Consider the following 22,050-nt stretch of genomic DNA (forward strand, 5'->3'; position numbering starts at 1 on the left):
ATATAAATTACTTATTATGTCAGTCGAGAGAATTCCTATGTGTGATGTAAAATGATGTCATTTTACTTCATTTGATAACATTAGTAGAGATAAAAGGAGAAATCTTGTAGACGACAATCACAAATATTACAGATCATCACGGACAAAAGTGGAAGATGAAGTAGAAGAAGAAAAAGCAGCATAGTCTTGAGCAATGGTGCCGAGAAGTTGAGCAAGTTCAAGAGGCTTTGAAGTCATGACCATGTGATCTGATCCATGAACCTCCTCCACACGATCAGGCTTATTTAAAAGGAGCATAGCCCAAACCATAAACTTTGATGTCATTTTGTCATTTTGTGATATAATGAAAGCCCTCTTCACAGACCCATAATTCTCTTTACTTAGTCTTAGCTCCTTCATTGACTCCAACAAACCAAACATTGCTTGAGGCCTCACCAATGTTCTTGCCAATGTCAAATCCTGTATTAATATAATTGATTACCAAACATACGTATATAATACATATATTTGTCATTACGTATATACTATATTAAATAATGATATATGATATGTTCAAGAGATCATATGCATCCGTGTATAACTTGAATATGTTGATGACAAAATAACTTGCTACTCATTTGCCAAAATGTTACCCTTTTGTGTTTTGTTTTCTTCTAGAAAATGGAAATTATGTCTCTAGTTTCAAATATAACATTTGTATTTGTTATAAACGATAGACTAAAATGGACATCTATCACTTTAGCATTATTAATAAATGTATTTAATCTATTGAATAGTCTCTATTTGTAAATAATTTTAACGGTTTAGTTATATTTAAAATAATGCCTCCTACAAAATATCAAATCATTTAATTTATCACAGAAATTGAACTCTTTGATATATATACAATTCTTGTAAAATATATTTATGATAGATATTAATTCTCACTCCATCGTATATGTCCTTCTTCGCTTCTAACCTAATTAATTGATTATAATTATGTTTGAGTAAATTAAAAGAGAGGATATATTTACAAACCTGAGGTGGAGATAGTGGGAAAAGCTTGGTTTCTAATTCTTCTTCTGAAAACATGAAAAGACGTGGTGGCTTCTTTGAAACCTCGGATTTGGTATCATCCCCTTTGTGAAAAGCCTTGTACATTCCAAGTGTTGTCTTCTAATTAATTTTGTTTATGCATATCAAAAGAAAAAAGAAAAAACTTTAATTAGTATACTTATATTACATAAATAGTTTAATAATTTGAAGGAATTAATTTGGGATGTAGAATTTAAACCTGTTCCTCGATGGATTGAAACCCGATGATTGGGCCAGGCATGGCTGCAGTCACAAAAATTGCAACAGAGATTTTCTCAGGGAATCTCTCCATGGCCATCGAGATTCCGAGGCCCCCTAGGCTGTGTCCGACGAGAACGATCTTGTCGTCGGCTTGTAGGGCTTCCGTGAAGTTCAGCAATGGCTGGAAGTAGTCAGTAAGTGATGTCAATGACTCTGGCTGGGTTGGGTCGATCCCGGCAGCAGCCATGTCGACTGCGGTGACTTTGTGACCAGCCGTTTGTAGGAAGGTTGTGACCTGGTACCAAGACCAGGCGCCGAGGCAGGCACCATGGACGAGCACAAAGTGTGATTTGTTTGACTGGGAGTCGTGGCCGTCATTGTCGTGGTGGCCGTGGTGGAAGAGAAAAGAGGTTTGTGTTTGGGTAGAGAAAGAGAGGAAAATTAGAAGGAAAAATGGTAGCAGAAGTTTTTGCATTTTAAACTTTTTTTGTTGTAGGAAAAATGCATGCAAGGAAGAGTAGTATATTCATATTGTGCCCATCATATCATACTATATTTATAATATAAAAAGAGATATAATAGGACCCAAATATTTGTTTTTTATGTTTAAATACTATTTATAATGTTTGTTTTCCTCTATATTTTCAACTTTTGTCCAATTCTATATATCATCTTTCAAAAATATATCATTTTGGTTGCTTTTGTTTTTGTTTACACTTGTCTTAGGGGCCAAAGAGAGTTTTTTTATTATTATTATGGTTTTTGAAAGGTTAAAAATTTTCAGAAATCAATTTTATAAAATCAATTGTATTTCAATCTCTTTTTTCAGCTAGAGTAAGTACTACTCTAACTATCACTTCCAAACCCATCTTAACTAGTTTATAAAACTTTTGTTAAAAAAATTTAAGCTTAAAAACAAAGTAGGTTCCAAAAATTAAAGTAAAAAAAAAGGTTTAGGGTTATTTAAACTCTATTTTGTAAATCTTTCAAATTAAACCCTATGTTGAGGGGTGGAATACTTCAAAATATTTTTAAAAGGACTTTTTTGTCTCATCTGTCAACCTCTACATCGTTTTCCATTTTGTAATGATAATAAGAAGAAGAGGTATTAGGGTTTTATACAGTTAAATAATTTGTGTGTTATATTTATAAAAATTAAATTTATAAAAAACGTGTTTTTTGTTTCTTTCTATAGATGAGGATGAGATTTGGTAAGATAAGCGGTGAACATTGATTGTGAGATATTTTTGTTGGAGGAGAGAAAGATTAGACGTTACAAACTTACAGCCACTGAATTATAAAGACAAAATGGTCCCTAAATGCATTAATAAATAAATAGCAATACAGGCATTAATGTGTGATGACATTATTGATGCAGCCTGGCCCTGAAATGATGAATTTGGATGTTTTCCACTTCTTGGTTCTCGTTACCGTGGCTCCTCGAAGCAATAAACTTTCCGAAGTTGTATTCTCTGTATTTTGGTGGGTTTTGCTCATCCACAACCTCCTCCAATGGCTTCACCATCATATGGTGAGCTGGAAAGAAGAAAAATGGAAACGAATACCTTTCTTTCTCACTATTCACCACCACTCTGTGCTCCACACTTTCATATTTGTCATTGCTCCAAACCTTCACATGCAAAAACCATGAACTTAAGATATGATGCTTCATCTTCACTCAAAAAAGAAAAATAATAAATTCCATAACTAGAGATAATGCTTCATCTCCTCAACCACAAAAATCTATCTACCACACGATTGTATAAGCTTATCTATATATGAAGCCACTTTTTAAGCACTTGGATTCACACAGTCCTTTATGGTTCCAAAAGGTTGGAAGTATTTTTTACATGTGAAAAATTATTTTTAATGCAGTAAGATAAGATAGATAGCATCAGCTAGCATGTAAGACTTATCAGTTGTTCTTCTTAAACCAAACAACCATACGATTTTCAGAAGTCATTTCCACTTCTTCAAGTCTCATCCTTTTCAGATAACCGTGATCAGAGAAGATTCCATACGTATCAATATTATATAATAAGAAAAATTCAACACATACTTGAACAACATCGCCAATGTTAACGATATAGGCATTTGGGATTGGTTTGACAGGAATCCACTGTCCATCTGATTTTCTCCTCACTTGCAGCCCTCCAACAGCATCTTGAGCAAGGATTGTCAAGGCACCAGAATCTTTGTGACGGCCTACGCCGAGCACAAGATCCGGAGACGGACATGGAGGGTACCGATTCAACCTCATCAAGCTCATTTGCTCGTCATTGAAATAGCCCTTCAATCCATCAGCACCAGATAAGCCTAGACTCAAAAGAATCAACCTCAGTAGCTTATGTGCTAGCAATTCCAACTCTCTGGCATACTCCTCGCACATTTCCCTATTCAAGAAAACCAACAACAACAAGTTCTTCCAGCAGGCATGCAGTAGATGAAGAAATACAAGATCAGAGTTTCAGAGAGGAATTTTTATACAAAAAGTTGGTGTGCAAATTCTCTTATTCTCTTCAAGTAATCCAAATATAGAAAATAAAACATGCATGAACTAAATTTCTAGAATATGGGATCTGTTCTCGGCATGTATTTAACTAAAGACAAGGAACAATTTGAACAGAAATGCAAATTAAATTACCTAAATCCAGGGGGATATTCCGGCCAATGATTAAACAATACCTTCAATTTCGTATCATTTGGATCATGCGAAGCTGGAAAGAACGTCCCATCCTTAACCAAGAAATCAAAGACCTCCTTCCAATCTCTAACGTTTTTCGTATTCTCACCGTCATAAAATCCCACAGCATTACCTGCATCTCTCTTCACCTTCCTTTTCTCCTCCATCGTCTGGTCAAAAAATAACTTGGCAGCTTTCTCGAATCGCGCGAGCGTCTCGAGTGAAACTCCATGGTTGATTACCTGGAAGAAACCCCAGTTCTGGCAGGCAGAGGCTATTTCAGAGACAAGGTGTTGGGTGGTGCGAGAGGGGGAGATGGAGAGATCTATGGTTGGGACTTGGTCGGTGGCCGGTTGGAAGGGATAGAGTTTGGGGCGGTGCTGGATGGGTTGGATGAAGGAAGAATCCACGACCAAGGTGTCTTGGTCCATGGTTGAAGCGTGTAGGATGAAACTGTAAGTGGAAAGCAATGATCGTTGATGAGATTATTATGGCCATTGTTGTTGTTAAGGAGTTAGGAGGAGTGAAGGTGGACGGAATTGCAGTAATGTTCATGGTTTATGGAGAAGATAAAGATTTTGATTTGTGGTTAAACCAATTTAGTGAAACTGTAATTAGCGCAGCGGCAAATTTGAGATTTAAGCGTTGTTGAACAAAGATTAGTAATGCATTAATTTATAACCCAAAAAATGGAATACACTACCATCTACGTACTTTCTCTCTTTAAAATATTGTTCTATTTTTGGTACTTATACTTCACCTTCCTTCAATTTTAGTCTATATATATATTCTATTACTCCTTTAATTGTATTCTATACATTTTAAATAAATTTAAGACTTACTTAAATTAAAATTTTAAAAATTAAAAACAAGAAATATAATCCTTTTATGTTTTCAGATGCTTTTGGTACCAAATTTCGATGTAGTTATTCACTCAATAATTTGACAATAAACTATTCAACTATGTTTATTTTTTTAAATTAATATTGTATAATCTATTATTTTGTAACATTATACAATTAATTATAGGATAAATTGAAAATTTGTTCTTCGTAGTTTAAAAGAAGTTTGTTAATTAATTACGCATAGTTTAAATTTTGTTCTCCGCCTTCGCTCCCCTTGCATAGTTGTCCATCTTCTTCGGTCTTTGGTTAAGAATTATTCATGCATGCAAAGATGGTAAAAAATTAAGATGGACACTAAATTTATTAAATGAATATCATTATAAAATCAGCCTTGTTTTCATACCCTAAATTTTAATAAAATTTATTTAAGAAAAATATATATTTCAAGTATAATATATATGTATGAAAAAAAAAAAACTTTTCTTAACTTCCAAAATATTGAAGTTCAGACCAACTTGCATCCCAAAGAACCATCAAATGAATAAATACTAAATATTGTATTCACAATATTCATCAATAAACAAAGTTCAATTTCACGAAATACATTTTTTTTGAAATCTCTTGTGAACCGTTTGAATATATATATATATAATATAGAATTAGCCTACATCGTGTTGGAATTTTTTGTCCTAAAACTCGTAGTTTGTAAATCATATTCTATTCAATAAAGTTGTTATTGAGAAATTAAAATATTATAATCTTAAATCCAATAAATCAAAGTTCCAAGGCTATTTTTTGAATAAACTTGAACTTTATGTGGAAACATAAAACGTGGATCAAGTTCGAGTATATAGCCTAAATAGTCTATAGTATATGAAATAAAGGTTGGGCGCCTTATTTTGAGAGGCTATGGATGCGGCCCACTTTGTAGTACAAACGATGTGATCCTAATCGTTCATGTAGAGACATGAAAGTGGGGGCATCCTATGTAAAATGTTTACATAAGACTGAACCATGAATTAGTCATTTTTACGTTATAACACCGTTTACTGTTTAAAACTGACTATCTCAATTATTGATGACCTAGGTAACTTAGTCTTAATCCTGAGTTAACTATGAACTCCTGTTCATACGAGATTATCCTTAGATCTGCATAGGTGAGGGCAGCTCATCAGCGTTGGCCCAATAAGCCTCCCATTTCAGGGGTAAGATCGGGTGGATAGCTGGGAACATAGGGTACAAGATGGAATTCACTCCTACCCGCTTTAGGGTTAGTAGATAGGTTGCTCTCTTAAGCACTGAATCCAAGTCTTGAACAAGGGGCCCCACCCTCTCATTGGCCCGAGAGGGATTAAGTTTATAGGTTGAACCTTAAACCAATTGTTCAATAGTGGATTAGTGGGACTTAAGGAGCAAGATGTAATCTTGGGGGTAAAACGGTATTTTGACCCAGCCAAGGTTACGAGCAACCTGTGAAGGATTAACTTACTGATTATGGTTTTATCAAATGGACACAAATATATCTATAGTGAGGGGAGTGCAACTACGGGACTTTAGTGGAATGACCCGTTAGTTAACAAATGTTGATTAACTCGGTTTAAAAGAGTTTAGCTAGTTAATCTTGAATCGTTGGAGCCCATGATCTATAGGTCCATTAGGTTCCTCTGCTAGCTCATATGGATTAAACTTAGAACAGTGTGATGAAATAAGTCGAATTGTTCGAATAGGGAGAAGAAAGGAAAACCGACATATACAGTGATATAATCGTCGGTCTTCTAATTAGAAATAGAGCTTTATGTTTTACATACTATAAGTATGAATGCGGATTCATACTAAGAAGCTCGGAATTGGTCAAAAATAGTAAAAAGTCAAAATGTTGACTTTTGACTTTGAAAAGTCAAACTTTGACCGGCCTTATATTCAAATGTGATTTGAATTTTGGAAAAATGAATGCGGATTCATGCTCGGGAGGTTGGAATTAGTCAAGACGGACAAAATGGTAAAAAGTCAAAATATTGACTTTTGACTTAGAAAAGTCAAAGTTTGACTTTTGACTAGAAAAATCTAATGACCATTTTACCCTTGGACTAAGTTAGTGGGAAAATCCAACATTTTGTTGGATAATCCCACTAACTCTTAGTGGGATATGTGGCTATATGAGATATAGACACCTAGCCCACTAAGTTCCACTAATTGTTAGTGGAATATTAGGTGTTGAGATTTGGCAATTGAATTGCATGCATTTTGCATGTAATTAGGCTATAAATAGAGATGTTTTCAAATGTTGAAGGACTTTTGCCTCTTTTATCATTTTCATAATCTCAACAAAAGAAAAAAAAAGCTTCCAATCTCATTTTATCTCCATTACTTTCTACACCAAAATTGGGTCCCACAACCCGGTTCTTTGTCTAGAGGATAGCAGTTGAGTACTAGTGTGGTCTCGGGTAGAATTGGTAAGAAGACATCAAACCTTTTGAAAGCTTCAAAGGTAATACTTCTTAAAACCCTAATTTGATTAGTTTATGGTTACATGTTAATTGTGGCAATTAGGGTAGAAATTCGATTCTTTTTTCCGCTGTGCATGACTTAGTTCTATCATGTGGTATCAGAGCATGCTTCATTTTTACCCAATTGCATGTGGTGGGTTCATATTTATTAGATAAATTTTGGTTTGAACTAAAATGGATATATTATGATTTTGGCTCTAGATTAAGTGTTTTTGTTCTAATTATTGTAATTAGCCTTGTTAATGGCTTATTTTTATTGTTGCAAAGTGTTTGTAATTTTTTAAAAAAATAAAAAAAGTCATTAGAGTTGAAGCTAGGCTGTAATTGGTTCAACCGGGTGAGAGAATTGAAAAAAAATGAAGAAAAGAAGGTCACAGACCCGAAAACCCGGTTTTGACCCGCTTCGCGACCCGCACGCGCCCGCATGCCGCGCGCCCCTCCCTGCGTCCTGCACGCGCCCGCGGCCCCTCGATGCGCCCGGCGCCTGCATGCGCCCGGGCGCCTTGCATGCGCCGGCGCGCTCGCATGTGTCCCGCGCGCGCCCGCATGGCGCCCCGCGCGCCCGCGCGTGCCGCGCCTTCGCACGACCCCGTGTGCGCCTGGGCCGGTTCAAGCCAATAAATTTGGTTTTTGGGCCGGTTCAAGCGGTTTCGGTTGGTTTTTTAGCCGGTTCGAAATTTTTGGGAGTGGTTCTGTACTACACCAAATTAATTATGTAATAATTTAGCACTTAGCTTAATTTAGGAGCCAAAAATCAGTCCATTTTAGGGTGTTTTTTTTATTTATGCATGTGATGTATGATTAAATTACTTTAAATTTGTATGTGCATTTTGAATGTCATATAGATTTAAAATCCCACCATAGGTTAACATGTTCATGCATTAAAATGTATGATATAAAGGTTATATTGTATTGTATGCATGTTAATTGATTAATATGGAAATTAATTAATATGATTAATTATTATTTAATTAATTAAGTTATTCTTGATTAAATATGATTTAATCAAATTAATTAATTATTGTTTTGATTTAATTTAATTAAATATGATTTAATTAAAGTTAAATAAATTAAAATCCATATTAATTGATTGTTTTTTATTATATATTGATAAAATGATTGATTAAGTTTAAAAGTTTTTATAAGTGTTATAAAATAAATTAGACTTTTAAAATCAATAACAAAGATTAAATGCATGCTCACTTAGGTTAAACATATCTTCCATTTTCATAGAAATAGGTCGATATCTTGTAAAACTGGTTACAAAAGGCTCACCTGGTTCAATCTTGTCAACAAGTCAGATAAGATGACTAAGGTTGGAGTTCTTAAGTTGACGGTTTACGGAACACCTCCTACCTGGAGATCGTAATCAGTTCTTGAGCCTAGTTAACCTAGTTTTATGAGCATTCGTGAGAGGTGTGAGGTAATAAAAATGGTTTTCACCTAGACATCATAGGTTAAAATCCTGTATAATGGTATACTTGGATGTTTTATCTAGACTTAAGATTTGTTTAAGTTAGCCTAAATATAAATCTTGAAGTTTGGATTACCCTATTTTTTTCTTTTAGAACACTTCAACTAGAGAAAAAATAATGTATTTTAGCTCTAGTGTCCCTAAGAGTTCACACCGTGAGGTCCATGCAGGGCTTTGTGCCGTGCATAGGAGCGGCCTCCCTTCGGAGAGTGTTTGCATGGATCAAAATCAAGGTGAATAGGGGAAGTAGTTCATAGTAAGTGGGTGAGGGATTTGTGGCAGCACATCCCACGGTCTCTTCCATTAGGTCGCACCGTGAGATTTCTATAATATGCCTGCTTGTCTGCCCTGGAGCGACGTTCCCTTCGGAGGGTTGTATTATAGGATTCGGAACACCGCGAACTCCAAAACTGGATAGGATTTCTTAGATTAGTTTTCATAAATGATTCTAATCTATAAAATCTGAAAATGGTGGGTAACACTTACAAGAATTACTAAGTTGTTAGTATATTCTTGACTAAAGTAGCGATAACTAAGTGCTATAAAGAATAAGAGTTATTCTTGAGATAGCATCTAGTCAAGATTGTCTTGGTTCAAAGGAGGAATAATCAACTACCCTTCGGAGAAGGTTGTTCTAAACCTTTGAAATATTGTTGCAAAATACAAATAATGAAAGGGTACATTATTAGTAATTGCTAAATTAGATTGGATATTTTTATGATTATAGTTTTTTCCTTAAAAGAATATGTTTGTTTTTCAGCATGAATAGCTCAATAGTTCAACTTTTAGCTTCCGAAAAACTTAATGGCGATAATTATGCGGCTTGGAAATCAAATCTTAACACAATACTAGTGGTTGGTGATTTAAGATTTGTCTTAACTGAGGATGTCCTCAAAACCCTGCCTCTAATGATAACCGAACTAGTCGGGATGCATATGATCGATGGATAAAAGCTAATGAAAAAGCACGTGTCTACATTCTTGCCAGCATGTCTGATGTATTGGCAAAGAAACATGAATCTTAGCCACGGCTAAAGAGATTATGAATTCATTAAGGGGAATGTTTGGGCAACCAGAATGGTCCTTAAGACACGAGGCAGTCAAATACATTTACACTAAGCGTATGAAGGAAGGGACCTCTGTTAGAGAACATGTTCTGGACATGATGATGCACTTCAACATCGCTGAAGTGAATGGTGGTCCATCGAAGAGGTTAATCAAGTTAGTTTTATCTTAGAGTCTCTTCCGAAGAGCTTCATTCCATTCCAAACGAATGCGTCTTTGAACAAGATAGAATTTAACTTGACAACCCTTCTGAATGAACTCCAGCGATTCCAAAACCTTACTATGGGTAAAGGAAAACAAGTGGAAGCAAATGTTGCTACCACAAAAAGAAAATTTATAAGAGGATCGTCCTCTAAAACCAAAGCTGGACCCTCAAAACCTAATGCTCAAATAAAAAAGAAGGGAAAGGGAAAGACTCCCAAACAGAACAAGGGTAAGAAAGGTGCAGAAAAAGGTAAGTGTTACCATTGTGGCCAAAACGGGCACTGGTTAAGAAACTGCCCAAAAATACCTTGCAGAAAAAAAGGCAGAGAAGGAAACACAAGGTAAATATGATTTACTAGTTGTAGAAACATGTTTAGTGGAATATGAAAATTGTACCTGGATACTAGATTCAGGAGCCACTAACCATATTTGCTTCTCATTTCAGAAAATAGTTCTTGAAAAAGCTTTCAGAAGGCGAGATCACTCTCAGGTTGGAACAGGAGAGATGGTCTCAGCTTCAGTGGGAGATTTAAAGTTGTTTTTTAGAGATAGATATGTCATACTTAAGAATGTCTTATATGTACCTCAAATGAAAAGAAATTTAATATCTATCTTTGTATTTTGGAACAAATGTATAGAATATCTTTTGAAATTAATGAAAGCGTTCGTTTTCTATAAAGGTATTCTAGTTTGTTCTGCTATACTTGAAGACAACTTATATAAGTTAAGACCAACTAGAGACAAATTTTGTCTTAAATACTGAAATATTCAGAACAGCTGAAACTCAGAATAAAAAGACAAAAAGTTTCTTCTAATGCCTATTTATGGCACTTAAGACTTGGTCACATAAATCTCAATAGGATTGGGAGATTGGTTAAAAGTGGGCTTCTAAGTCCGTTAGAAGATAACTCTTTACCTCCTTGTGAATCTTGTCTTGAAGGAAAAATGACCAAGAAGATCTTTTACTGGAAAAGGTCTAAGAGCCAAAGGACCCTTAGAGCTCGTACATTCGACCTTTGTGACCAATGAATGTCAAAGCTCGAGGTGGATATGAATATTTCATTAGCTTCTTGATGATTATTCAAGGTATGGTCATATTTACCTAATACATCATAAGTCTAATAGTCTTGAAAAGTTCAAAGAATATAAGGCTGAAGTAGAAAACGAATTAGGTAAAACAATAAAAAATACTTCGATCAGATCGAGGTGGAGAGTATATGATGGCTTACGATTCCGAGACTATTTAATAGAAAATGAATCCAGTCACAACTCTCTGCACCTAGTACACCTCAACAGAACGGATGTATCAGAAGAAGAAACCGGACCTTGTTAGACATGGTTTCGCTCTATGATGAGTTTTTCTCAGATGTCAGATTCTTTTTTGGGGATATGCTTTAGAAACAGCTGCTTATATTTTGAATAATGTTTCCCTCTAAAAGTGTTTCAGAAACACCTTATGAGCTATGGAAAGGGCGTAAAGGCAAGTTTACGTTCATTTTTAAATTTGGGGTTGTCCAGCACACGTGTTGGTACAAAATCAAAGAATTGGAACATCGTTCAAAATTATGCTTTTTTATAGTTATCCAAAAGAATCAAGAGGTGGTTTGTTTTATGATCCTCAAGAAAATAAAATATTTGTGTCAACAAATGCCACATTCTTAGGAAGACCACATCAGGGATCATCAACCTCGTAGTAAACTAGTATTTTAAAGAAATTTCCAAAAGTGCTATAGATAAAACCTAGTTCATCCACTAAGGTAGTTGATAAGACTAGGAAATCTGGTCAATCACATCCTTTCTCAAACAGTTGAAGAGAGCCTCGGACGTAGTGGAGGGTTGTTCATCAGCCTGATCGCTATTGGTTTAATTGAAACTCAAGTCGTCATACCTGACGATGGCATAGAGGATCCATTAACCTATAAACAGGCAATAAAGATGTAGATCGTTCGACCAATGGAATCAAAGCCATGGACCTCGAAATGGAGTCTATGTACTTTAATTCTTTTCTGGACTCTAGTAGATCAACCAAATGACGTAAAACCTATTGGTGGTAAATGGATCTACAAGAGAAAACGAGACATGCCGGTAAAGTACAGACTTTTAAGCTCGCTTGGTGCAAAGGGTTATACCCAGAAGAGGGAGTAGACTATGAGGAAACTTTCTCTCCCTTGCCATGTTAAAGTCAATTGAATACTCTTATCCCATCGCCACTTTTATGATTATGAATTTGGCAGATGATGTAAGACAGCTTTTTTGAACGTGTAATCTTGAAGAGAGTATCTATATGTCTCAACCAGAGGGTTTATAGAACACAGATCAAGAACAAAAGGTTTGTAAGCTTAAAAAATTCCATTTATGGATTAAAACAAGCTTCTAGATCCTGGAATATAAGATTTGATATTGCGATCAAAATCTTATGGCTTTGAACAAAATGTTGACGAGCCTTGTGTTTACAAAAGGTCGTCAATTCCATTATAGCATTTTTTAGTCTTATATGTAGATGATATTCTACTTATTGGAAATGACGTAGGATATCTTACTGATATCAAGAAATGGCTAGCTATGCAATTTCAAATGAAAGATCTGGGAGATGCACAATACGTTCTCGGAATCCAAATTGTTCGAAACCGTAAGAACAAAACACTAGCCATGTCTCAAGCATCTTACATAGACAAAATGTTGTCTAGATATAAAATGCAGAATTCCAAAAAGGGTCTGCTGCCGTACAGATATGGAATTCATTTGTCAAAGGAACAATGTCCTAAGACACCTCAAGAAGTTGAGGATATGAGAAATATTCCCTATGCTTCCGCTGTTGGAAGTTTAATGTATGCAATGTTATGTACTAGACCTGACATTTGCTACTCAGTAGGGATGGTCAGTAGGTATCAATCCAATCATGGACGTGATCACTGGACAGCCGTTAAAAACATTCTACATGCTACATGCTCATGTATCGTACAAAGGATCTGATCCTTACTGGATACACTGATTCAGATTTCCAAACTGATAAAGATGTTAGAAAGTCTACATCAGGATCAGTATTTACTCTAAATGGAGGAGCAGTAGTTTGGAGAAGCATAAAGCAAACTTGTATAGCTGATTCCACAATGGAAGCTGATCATTTTACAAAAGCCCTCATGGCTAAAGTGTTTGAGGGTCACCTACACAGTTTAGGTCTACGATGTTTGTAAACTAGGACAAGTGGGAGACTTATTGGCCATGTGCCCTAGTTTCATATATATTCTCTCACACCACATCTCTCATACCACTAGGAATTTTAGTCCAAGTGGGAGTTTGTTGGAATTTTTTGTCCTAAAACTCGTAGTTTGTAAATCATATTCTGTTCAATAAAGTTGTTATTGAGAAATTAAATATTATAATCTTAAATCCAATAAATCAAGTTCCAAGGCTATTTTTGAATAAACTTGAACTTTATGTGTAAACATAAACGTGGATCAAGTTCGAGTATATAGCCTAAATAGTCTATAGTATATGAAATAAAGGTTGGGCGCCTTATTTAGAGAAACTATGGATGCGGCCCACTTTGTAGTACAAACGAGGTGATCCTAATCGTTCATGTAGAGACATGAAAGTGGGGGCATCCTATGTAAAATGTTTACATAAGACTGAACCATGAATTAGTCATTTTTACGTTATAACACCGTTTACTGTTTAAAACTGACTATCTCAATTATTGATGACCTAGGTAACTTAGTCTTAATCCTGAGTTAACTATGAACTCCTGTTCACACGAGATTATCCTTAGATCTGCATAGGTGAGGGCAGCTCATCAGCGTTGGCCCAATAAGCCTCCCATTTCAGGGGTAAGATCGGGTGGATAGCTGGGAACATAGGGTACAAGATGGAATTCACTCCTACCCGCTTTAGGGTTAGTAGATAGGTTGCTCTCTTAAGCACTGAATCCAAGTCTTGAACAAGGGGCCCCACCCTCTCATTGGCCCGAGAGGGATTAAGTTTATAGGATGAACCTTAAACCAATTGTTCAATAGTGGATTAGTGGGACTTAAGGAGCAAGATGTAATCTTGGGGGTAAAACGGTATTTTGACCCAGCCAAGGTTACGAGCAACCTGTGAAAGACTAACTGGTTGGGCGCCTTATTTAGAGAAACTATGGATGCAGCACACTTTGTAGTACAAACGAGGTGATCCTAATCGTTCATGTAGAGACATGAAAGTGGGGGCATCCTATGTAAAATGTTTACATAAGACTGAACCATGAATTAGTCTTTTTTACTTTATAAAACCGTTTACTGTTTAAAACTGATTGTCTCAATTATTGATGACCTAGGTAACTTAGTCTTAATCCTGAGTTAACTATAAACTCCTGTTCACACGAGATTATCCTTAGATCTTCATAGGTGAGGGCAGCTCATCAGCGTTGGCCCAATAAGCCTTCCATTTCAGGGGTAAGATCGGGTGGATAGCTGGGAACATAGGGTACAAGATGGAATTCACGCCTACCCGCTTTAGGGTTAGAAGATAGGTTGTTCTCTTAAGCACTGAATCCAAGTCTTGAACAAGGGGCCCCACCCTCTCATTGGCCCGAGAGGGATTAAGTTTATAGGATGAACCTTAAACCAATTGTTCAATAGTTTATTAGTGGGACTTAAGGAGCAAGATGAAATCTTGGGGGTAAAACGGTATTTTGATTGAGCCAAGGTTACGAGCAACCTTTGAAGGACTAACTGGTTGGGCGCCTTATTTAGAGAAACTATGGATGCGGCCCACTTTGTAGTACAAACGAGGTGATCCTAATCGTTCATGTAGAGACATGAAAGTGGGGGCATCCTATGTAAAATGTTTACATAAGACTGAACCATGAATTAGTCTTTTTTACTTTATAACATCGTTTACTATTTAAAACTGACTATCTCAATTATTGATGACCTAGGTAACTTAGTCTTAATCCTGAGTTAACTATGAACTCCTGTTCACACGAGATTATCCTTAGATCTGCATAGGTGAGGGCAGCTCATCAACGTTGGCCCATAAGCCTCCCATTTCAGAGGTAAGATCGGGTGGATAGATGGGAACATAGTTTACAAGATGGAATTCACTCCTACCCGCTTTAGGGTTAGTAGATAGGTTGTTCTCTTAAGCACTGAATCCAAGTCTTGAACAAAGGGCCCCACCCTCTCATTGGCCCGAGAGGGATTAAGTTTATAGGTTGAACCTTAAACCAATTGTTCCATAGTGGATTAGTGGGACTTAAGGAGCAAGATGTAATCTTGGGGGTAAAACGGTATTTTGACCCAACAAAGGTTACGAGCAACCTGTGAAGGATTAACTTATTGATTATGGTTTTATCAAATGGACACAAATATATCTATAGTGAGGGGAGTGCAACTACGGGACTTTAGTGGAATGACCCGTTAGTTAAAGAATGTTGATTAACTCGGTTTAAAAGAGTTTAGCTAGTTAATCTTGAATCGTTGGAGCCCATGATCTATAAGTCCATTAGGTTCCTCTGCTAGCTCATATGGATTAAACTTAGTACAGTGTGATGAAATAAGTCGAATTGTTCGAATTGGGAGATAAAAGGGAAACCGACAAATATAGTGATATAGTCGTCGGTCTTCTAATTAGAAATAGAGCTTTATGTTTTACATACTATAAGTATGAATGCGGATTCATACTAAGAAGCTCGGAATTGATGGAATTGGTCAAAAATAGTAAAAAGTCAAAATGTTGACTTTTGACTTTGAAAAGTCAAACTTTGACCGGCCTTATATTCAAATGTGATTTGAATTTTTGAAAAATGAATGCGGATTCATGCTCGAGAGGTTGGAATTAGTCAAGACGGAGAAAATGGTAAAAAGTCAAAATATTGACTTTTGACTAAGAAAAGTCAAAATTTGACTTTTGACTAGAAATATCTAATGACCATTTTACCTTGGACTAAGTTAGTGGAAAATCCAACATTTTGTTGGATAATCCCACTAACTCTTAGTGGGATATGTGGCTTTATGAGATATAGACACCTAGCCCACTAAGTTCACTAATTGTTAGTGGAACATTAGGTGTTGAGATTTGGCAAATGAATTGCATGCATTTTTGCATGTAATTAGGTTATAAATAGAGGTGTTTTTAAATGTTAAAGAACTTTTGCCTCTTTTATCATTTTCATCATCTCAACAAAAGGAAAAAAAAAAAAGAAACCTTCCAATCCCATTTTATCTCCATTACTTTCTACACCAAAATTGGGTCCCACAACCCGGTTCTTTGTCTAGAGGATAACAGTTGAGTACTAGTGGTGGTCTCGGTTAGAATATGTAAGAAGATATCAAACCTTTTGAAAGCTTCAAAGGTAATATTTCTTAAAACCCTAATTTGATTAGTTTATGGTTACATGTTAATTGTGGCAATTAGGGTAGAAATTCGATTCTTTTTCCGCTGTGCATGACTTAGTACTATCACTCTGACCCCGTTTTAAGTCCGGTCGTTCCTTTCTAGGCCATTGTGCCTTTCTTTCGCCATTTTCGGAGGAACCAAGAAACCGAGTCTGGGGCATCACCGTTCGGCTTCTGTGGGCAAGAAACTTCGAGACCACTCAGAATCGGACCACCCAGTAGCTAGACGTGAACTTTCGAAGCCTCCGACCCTGTTCTAAGTCCAGTCGTTCCTTTCTAGGCCATTGTGCCTTTTTTTCGGCGTTTTCGGACGGAACCAAGAAACTGAGTCCGGGACATCACCGTTCGGCGTTCGTGGGCAAGAAACTTTGAGATCACTCAGAATCGACCACCCAGTAGCTAGTGTGAACTTTCGAGGCCTCCGACCCCGTTCTAATTCCAATCGTTCCTTTCTAGGCCATTGTGCCTTTCTTCGGCGTTTTGGGACGGAACCGAGAAACCGAGTTTGGGGCATCACGTTCGGTTTTCGTGGGCAAGAGACTTCGAGATCACTCAGAATCGGACCACCCAGTAGCTAGATGTGAACTTTCGAGGCCTCCGATCCCGTTCTAAGTCCGGTCGTTCCTTTCTAGGCCATTGTGCCTTTCTTCGAGGTTTTGGGACGGAACTAAGAAACCGAGTCTGAGGCATCACCGTTCGTCTTTCGTGGGCAACAAACTTTGAGATCACTCAGAATCGGACCACCCAGTAGCTAGATGTGAACTTTCGAGGCCTCCGACCCCGTTCTAAGTCTGGTCGTTCCTTTCTAGGCCATTGTGCCTTTCTTCGACGTTTTGGGACGGAACCTGTTGGCTTTTTGGCCCTTAATCTCAAATTAATTTATTTTAATTATTCAATTAATTTATGTTTTGATGATAACAAATCTGATTTTTTTTATTGACAATTTTATTAAGTTGAATAGACCATATCGTAGAGCTTGGAAAAATGATTCTAACGCCTCTTGAATCACCCAAATCGAAGTTCAAATGAAGAAAATATTGCTAAAAGAAGCTTAACGAAAAAATACCCGAGATGGTGACGTGGCGACCAAGCATTCAATTTGAACCAATTAGAGAAAGCCACTTGGAGCAATGAAGGAGTAACAAATGTGGCTTTTTGTTATGTTTTATTGGCTTTTATAAAGAAAATGAATTTAAAGAAAAATGATTTTAATATTATTATTTTTTCTTGTGTCTAACGGCTAGTTTTTTTAAAAGATGGTGAAGTTGCTTTATTGATTTCTTTTTAAACAAAATATTTTGAAAAGACATATTATTATATTATTATTTGTATTGTGTCTAACGGCTAATTAAGTTTAAATCTCAACCATTCATTTTTCTTTTACTTATATCTAATGACCCAAATGATTTTGAATTTATCTTTCCTCTCTTTTTAAATACTTCACATTTACACAAGATCACAAAATCTTTACAATCCTCAAGCAAAAAGCCAACATTGTTATTCTCTCTAAAGCTTCCAATTTTTATTCTTTTCATCTTATTCTTGAGAGCTTCTTATTGTATTGTGAGGATTAAATTTGTGAGCTTCAAATTGTATACTCACTCTTTTAGAGAGTTTTCTTTTTGTGTGATTTAAAATTTCAACATATTGTAACGGTTGGATCCTAACCCGTGGAAAGGATCGGGTTTGCTCTTAAACCGAAAAAGGAGCAAGAATCGGTTCGGCTCAAATCCGTGGAAAGAGTCCAAAGAAGATTTTCAATCAAAATCCCAAGGGGTGCTTGGGAAAGTGGATGTAGGTTGAGTTTAACCGAACCACTATAAAATTACGGTGTCTTCTTCTCTAACTCTTTTCTAATTATTTTTTAATTTAATTTTAGTTACATATTCTTATTGGTTGAGTTTGATTGCATACTTCCATTCATATCTTTTTATCAATCTTGTTATTTAACAAAGTTTACAAAGTTCTTTATTTAAATTTTAGAAAATATCTAATTAGTTGATTTTACTTTTTATTTGTCAAAAAGTTTATTTAAACCCTATTCACCCCCCTCTAGGGTTGCCATACCGATCCAACAGAACCGAGAAACCGAGTCTGGGCCATCGTCGTTTGGCTTTCGTGGGAAAGAAACATCGAGATCACTCATAATCGGACCACCTAGTAGCCTGATGCGAACTTTTGAGGCCTCCGACCCCGTTCTATGTTCGGTCGTTCCTTTCTAGGCCATTGTGCCTTTCTTCGGCCTTTGGGACGGAACCGAGAAACCGAGTCTGGGGCATCGTCGTTCGGCTTTCGTGGGCAAGAAACTTTGAGATCACTCAAAATCGGACCAATGAGTAGCTAGATGTGAACTTTCGAGGCCTCCGACCCCGTTCTAGGTCCGATCGTTCCTTTCTAGGCCATTGTGCCTTTCTTTAGGATTTTGGGACGGAACCGAGAAACCGAGTCTGGGCATCGTCGTTTGGCTTTCGTGGGTAAGAAACTTCGAGATCAATCAGAATAAGACCACCCAGTAGCTAGATGTGAACTTTCGAGGCCTCCAACCCTGTTCTAAGTCCGATCGTTCCTTTGTAGGCCATTGTGCCTTTCTTTCGGCGTTTTCGAATGGAACCAAGAAACCGAGTCTGGGGCATCACCGTTCGGCTTCTTTGGGCAAGAAACTTCGAGACCACTCAGAATCGGACCACCCAGTAGCTAGATGTGAACTTTCAAGGCCTCCGACCCCGTTCTAAGTCCGGTCGTTCGTTTCTAGGCCATTGTGCCTTTCTTCGGTGTTTTGGGACGGAACCGAGAAACCGAGTCTGGTGCATCGTCATTTGGCTTTCGTGGGCAAGAAACTTCGAGATCACTCAGAATCGGACCACCCAGTAGCTAGATGTGAACTTTCGACGTCTCCGACCCCGTTCGAAGTCCAGTCGTTCCTTTCTAGGCCATTCCGGAGACCAAAAGAGAAGAGATTGCCAGTTGTATTATAAAGGCACTATGGAGTTCAAAAGGAATTGGGTGGGTCTTTGTTTGAAGCTAGTGGCAGATTAAGAGTTTTGCTGATTATGTGGATAAATACAAGTTATCGATTATTGAAGTTTGGTCAATAGAAGGAAGGTCATTACAGTGTGGCTTATAAGTTGTTTCAACATTAATTTATAAGTAATTTGCAAAGGTTCTCGCAGAAAGATTAAAGATAGTCAGGCCAGGTATTACTTTGTAAGACCTCCTATTCTATACCTATAAAAGGAAGGGTAGAAAGGGAAATTCCTTAGCAACCAATGGTGAGAGAATAATTGGAGAGGATCGTGCAGGTTGGGCCCGCCAGGAGGTATGAGAGAGAGAGGTATAAATATGTAATGTTGGGGTAGGGGAGGCTAGGTCTTTTTTGGTTATTTCAAGGAGAGTAAAGGCTGCTGTAGCCTGAGGGTATCCAGCCTCGTATAAAGGAGCTGGGTAAGTTTTCTATGTTGTTCTTCCTTTATTTTTCATATCTACTACTGTTGAATGTGTTTTGGCTTTTACATAAATAAAGAATTATAGAGTGTTGCCTCTGTTTAGCCATTTGGTTAGGATATTTTGTGTTTTATTGTTAGAATCCTAACATACTTCTCCATTACAATGTGGCTTTCTGGAAGAGTGCCAAATCTTGGATCCTATTTTAATAGCAAAGAAACTATGGAGGCCATAGTATCCGAAAAAAGAAAAGATGGATCATTAAATTAGACCTTGAAAAGGCCTTTAACAGAGTGGATTGGAAATTTTAGAAAATGTAATGCAAAAGAAGATCTTCGACGTAGGATATTGTGTTATATTGGCCAGTCTTTACAGCATCTCCACTTTGAAGTCTTTGATGATCAGGACTTTCGGATCAGCCCTCTGCTTCAAACAGTTGTTCCTCAACCAATCAAGGCTTATTCTTCTTTGTTCTCAGCATGCTGCCTTTTTTGGATGTTTTGAGGGCACTAAGGGGGTGTCAACCTAGTTTGAGATGCCCGGATGCGCCTGTTGATCTTCCCTCTCCCCTTTTGCTCTTTGTATAATCATCATGTAATTGAGCTTTGTCTCTTTCTTTATATTAATAATAGTGAGACTCGTATCTTTTTTTAAAAAAATAAAGAAAATTCAATTATATATCACCAACACTCTCCTCACTTGTGGGCTTGAAATATTTGAAAGGCCCAACAACTGGAAATGGATTTTAATTGGGGAGGAAACGACAATGCGAGGCTTGAACACAAGACCTTCTTGGACCACCTGCTCGGATACCATATTGAAACACACAACTTTACGTGGAAACCTGTGTACCAGGAGAAAAACCACTATATTTTTCTTCTTCTTATTTTCTGATTAAAAATACAATAGGTACAAGGAGAATAAATAGAATATACAGAGGAATAAAAAAGGAAAATATTTAGGAATTAAGAAAAATATTCCATAAACTTTTCATAAATATTCTAAGATTCTAACAATAAAAAGTTCTATTTATTCCAAATTGTGACTGCTCTAATGTGCAGTTGTTTTCTGATTCAGATGATTGAGGAGCTTGGTGATTCTCTCACTGCTGATGGGAGTACAACCACTCATGTCATTACAGGAAAAGTGCGGAAAACTCTAAATTTTTGTATTGCTCTTTTTTCAGGGTTAGTCTTGCAACCTTAGACAAACACTCTTCTATGTGTCCTTTTGGCCTTTGAATCCCGATAATCATCTCATTTGCACCAAAGTTAGCGATTCCATGCACACAAAGCCTTTGCCGTTATTCTTCCATTGCCTCGTAGTTGTGCTTAGGCTGAAATTGTTGTGAACCTTCTAGATCTAAAAGGCATAGTTTTCTTATTCTACTGCCTGTTTACTTTTAGTTAAACATCAAAATCAATTCTTATGTTTGAGTTGGATTGTATCATGCTCTTCCTTTTCAGTTGTTTCTATCGTGATGGTGGGGTAGTGGTTTTTAAGACAACCATTAGGCTAATTTGGGTTTCAGGCTTACTTTTCCCATTTACGTGTAAAATGGCTCAAGCTCACTAATGAAAGATATTTGTTGGCTAGCTAGTGTTTTTATCCTCGATTTCCTTCTTCCCCTAATACATTATGTTATGGAATTTGTTAGATACCTAGATTAGTATAGGGTTGGGGTATAACGGTAATTAGATATTTAGGAAGTGACTAGTAGTTATTGTGTAAGTTTGGTTACTAGTAGTTATTATGTAAGTGTGGTAACTAGGGTGGTTACATGTTATTATAAATGGAGGGAGGGTAAGTGGGGAGAATTCTGGGGAGTGATATAAGGCTTGGGTGAGAGCACTCAAGAGGAGGGTTCCAAGTGCTTTATACTTGGTTTTATCTTGTATTTTCTTATAGTTACATTATAATAAATTTAGATCTTGTTCTTGTTAGGAAGTATATGTCTCCAATATTATTTAAATACAGTAGAAGAATTAAAAAGGGTAATATTGACCCACATGAGAATATAGGAGAGATTATAGGAGGAGAGAATATCGGAGGAGATCTTTCCCATTAGTTTGTTAGGAAAGCAAAATAAAAGGGAGGAAAGAGGAGGGAGAAAGGGGACAAAATATTCCAAAGAAGTAGAGGTTGCCGTCTTTCGTGCTCGGGAGAAGTAGAGGGTCCAAGTC

At 36.8% G+C, this 22,050-nt stretch overlaps 2 protein-coding genes across 2 annotated transcripts; both read right to left on the reverse strand.

Moving 5' to 3' along the window:
* Positions 1-40: 40 nt before the first annotated feature.
* LOC101222219 (probable esterase PIR7A) lies at positions 41-1,819 on the reverse strand. The gene is made up of 3 exons (XM_004137076.3): positions 1,274-1,819; positions 1,018-1,155; positions 41-459 (listed from the first exon to the last, which is right to left on the reverse strand). Exons 1-3 carry the CDS (start codon positions 1,748-1,750, stop codon positions 127-129), a joined length of 948 nt encoding a protein of 315 aa, XP_004137124.1. The 5' UTR covers positions 1,751-1,819; the 3' UTR covers positions 41-126.
* A 663-nt stretch (positions 1,820-2,482) lies between these two features.
* LOC101209915 (flavonol synthase/flavanone 3-hydroxylase) lies at positions 2,483-4,630 on the reverse strand. The gene is made up of 3 exons (XM_004136950.3): positions 3,920-4,630; positions 3,335-3,668; positions 2,483-2,905 (listed from the first exon to the last, which is right to left on the reverse strand). Exons 1-3 carry the CDS (start codon positions 4,387-4,389, stop codon positions 2,642-2,644), a joined length of 1,068 nt encoding a protein of 355 aa, XP_004136998.1. The 5' UTR covers positions 4,390-4,630; the 3' UTR covers positions 2,483-2,641.
* Between the last annotated feature and the right edge of the window lie 17,420 nt (positions 4,631-22,050).

Source organism: Cucumis sativus, chromosome 7, assembly GCF_000004075.3.
Source record: "Cucumis sativus cultivar 9930 chromosome 7, Cucumber_9930_V3, whole genome shotgun sequence".
NCBI lineage: Eukaryota > Viridiplantae > Streptophyta > Magnoliopsida > Cucurbitales > Cucurbitaceae > Cucumis > Cucumis sativus.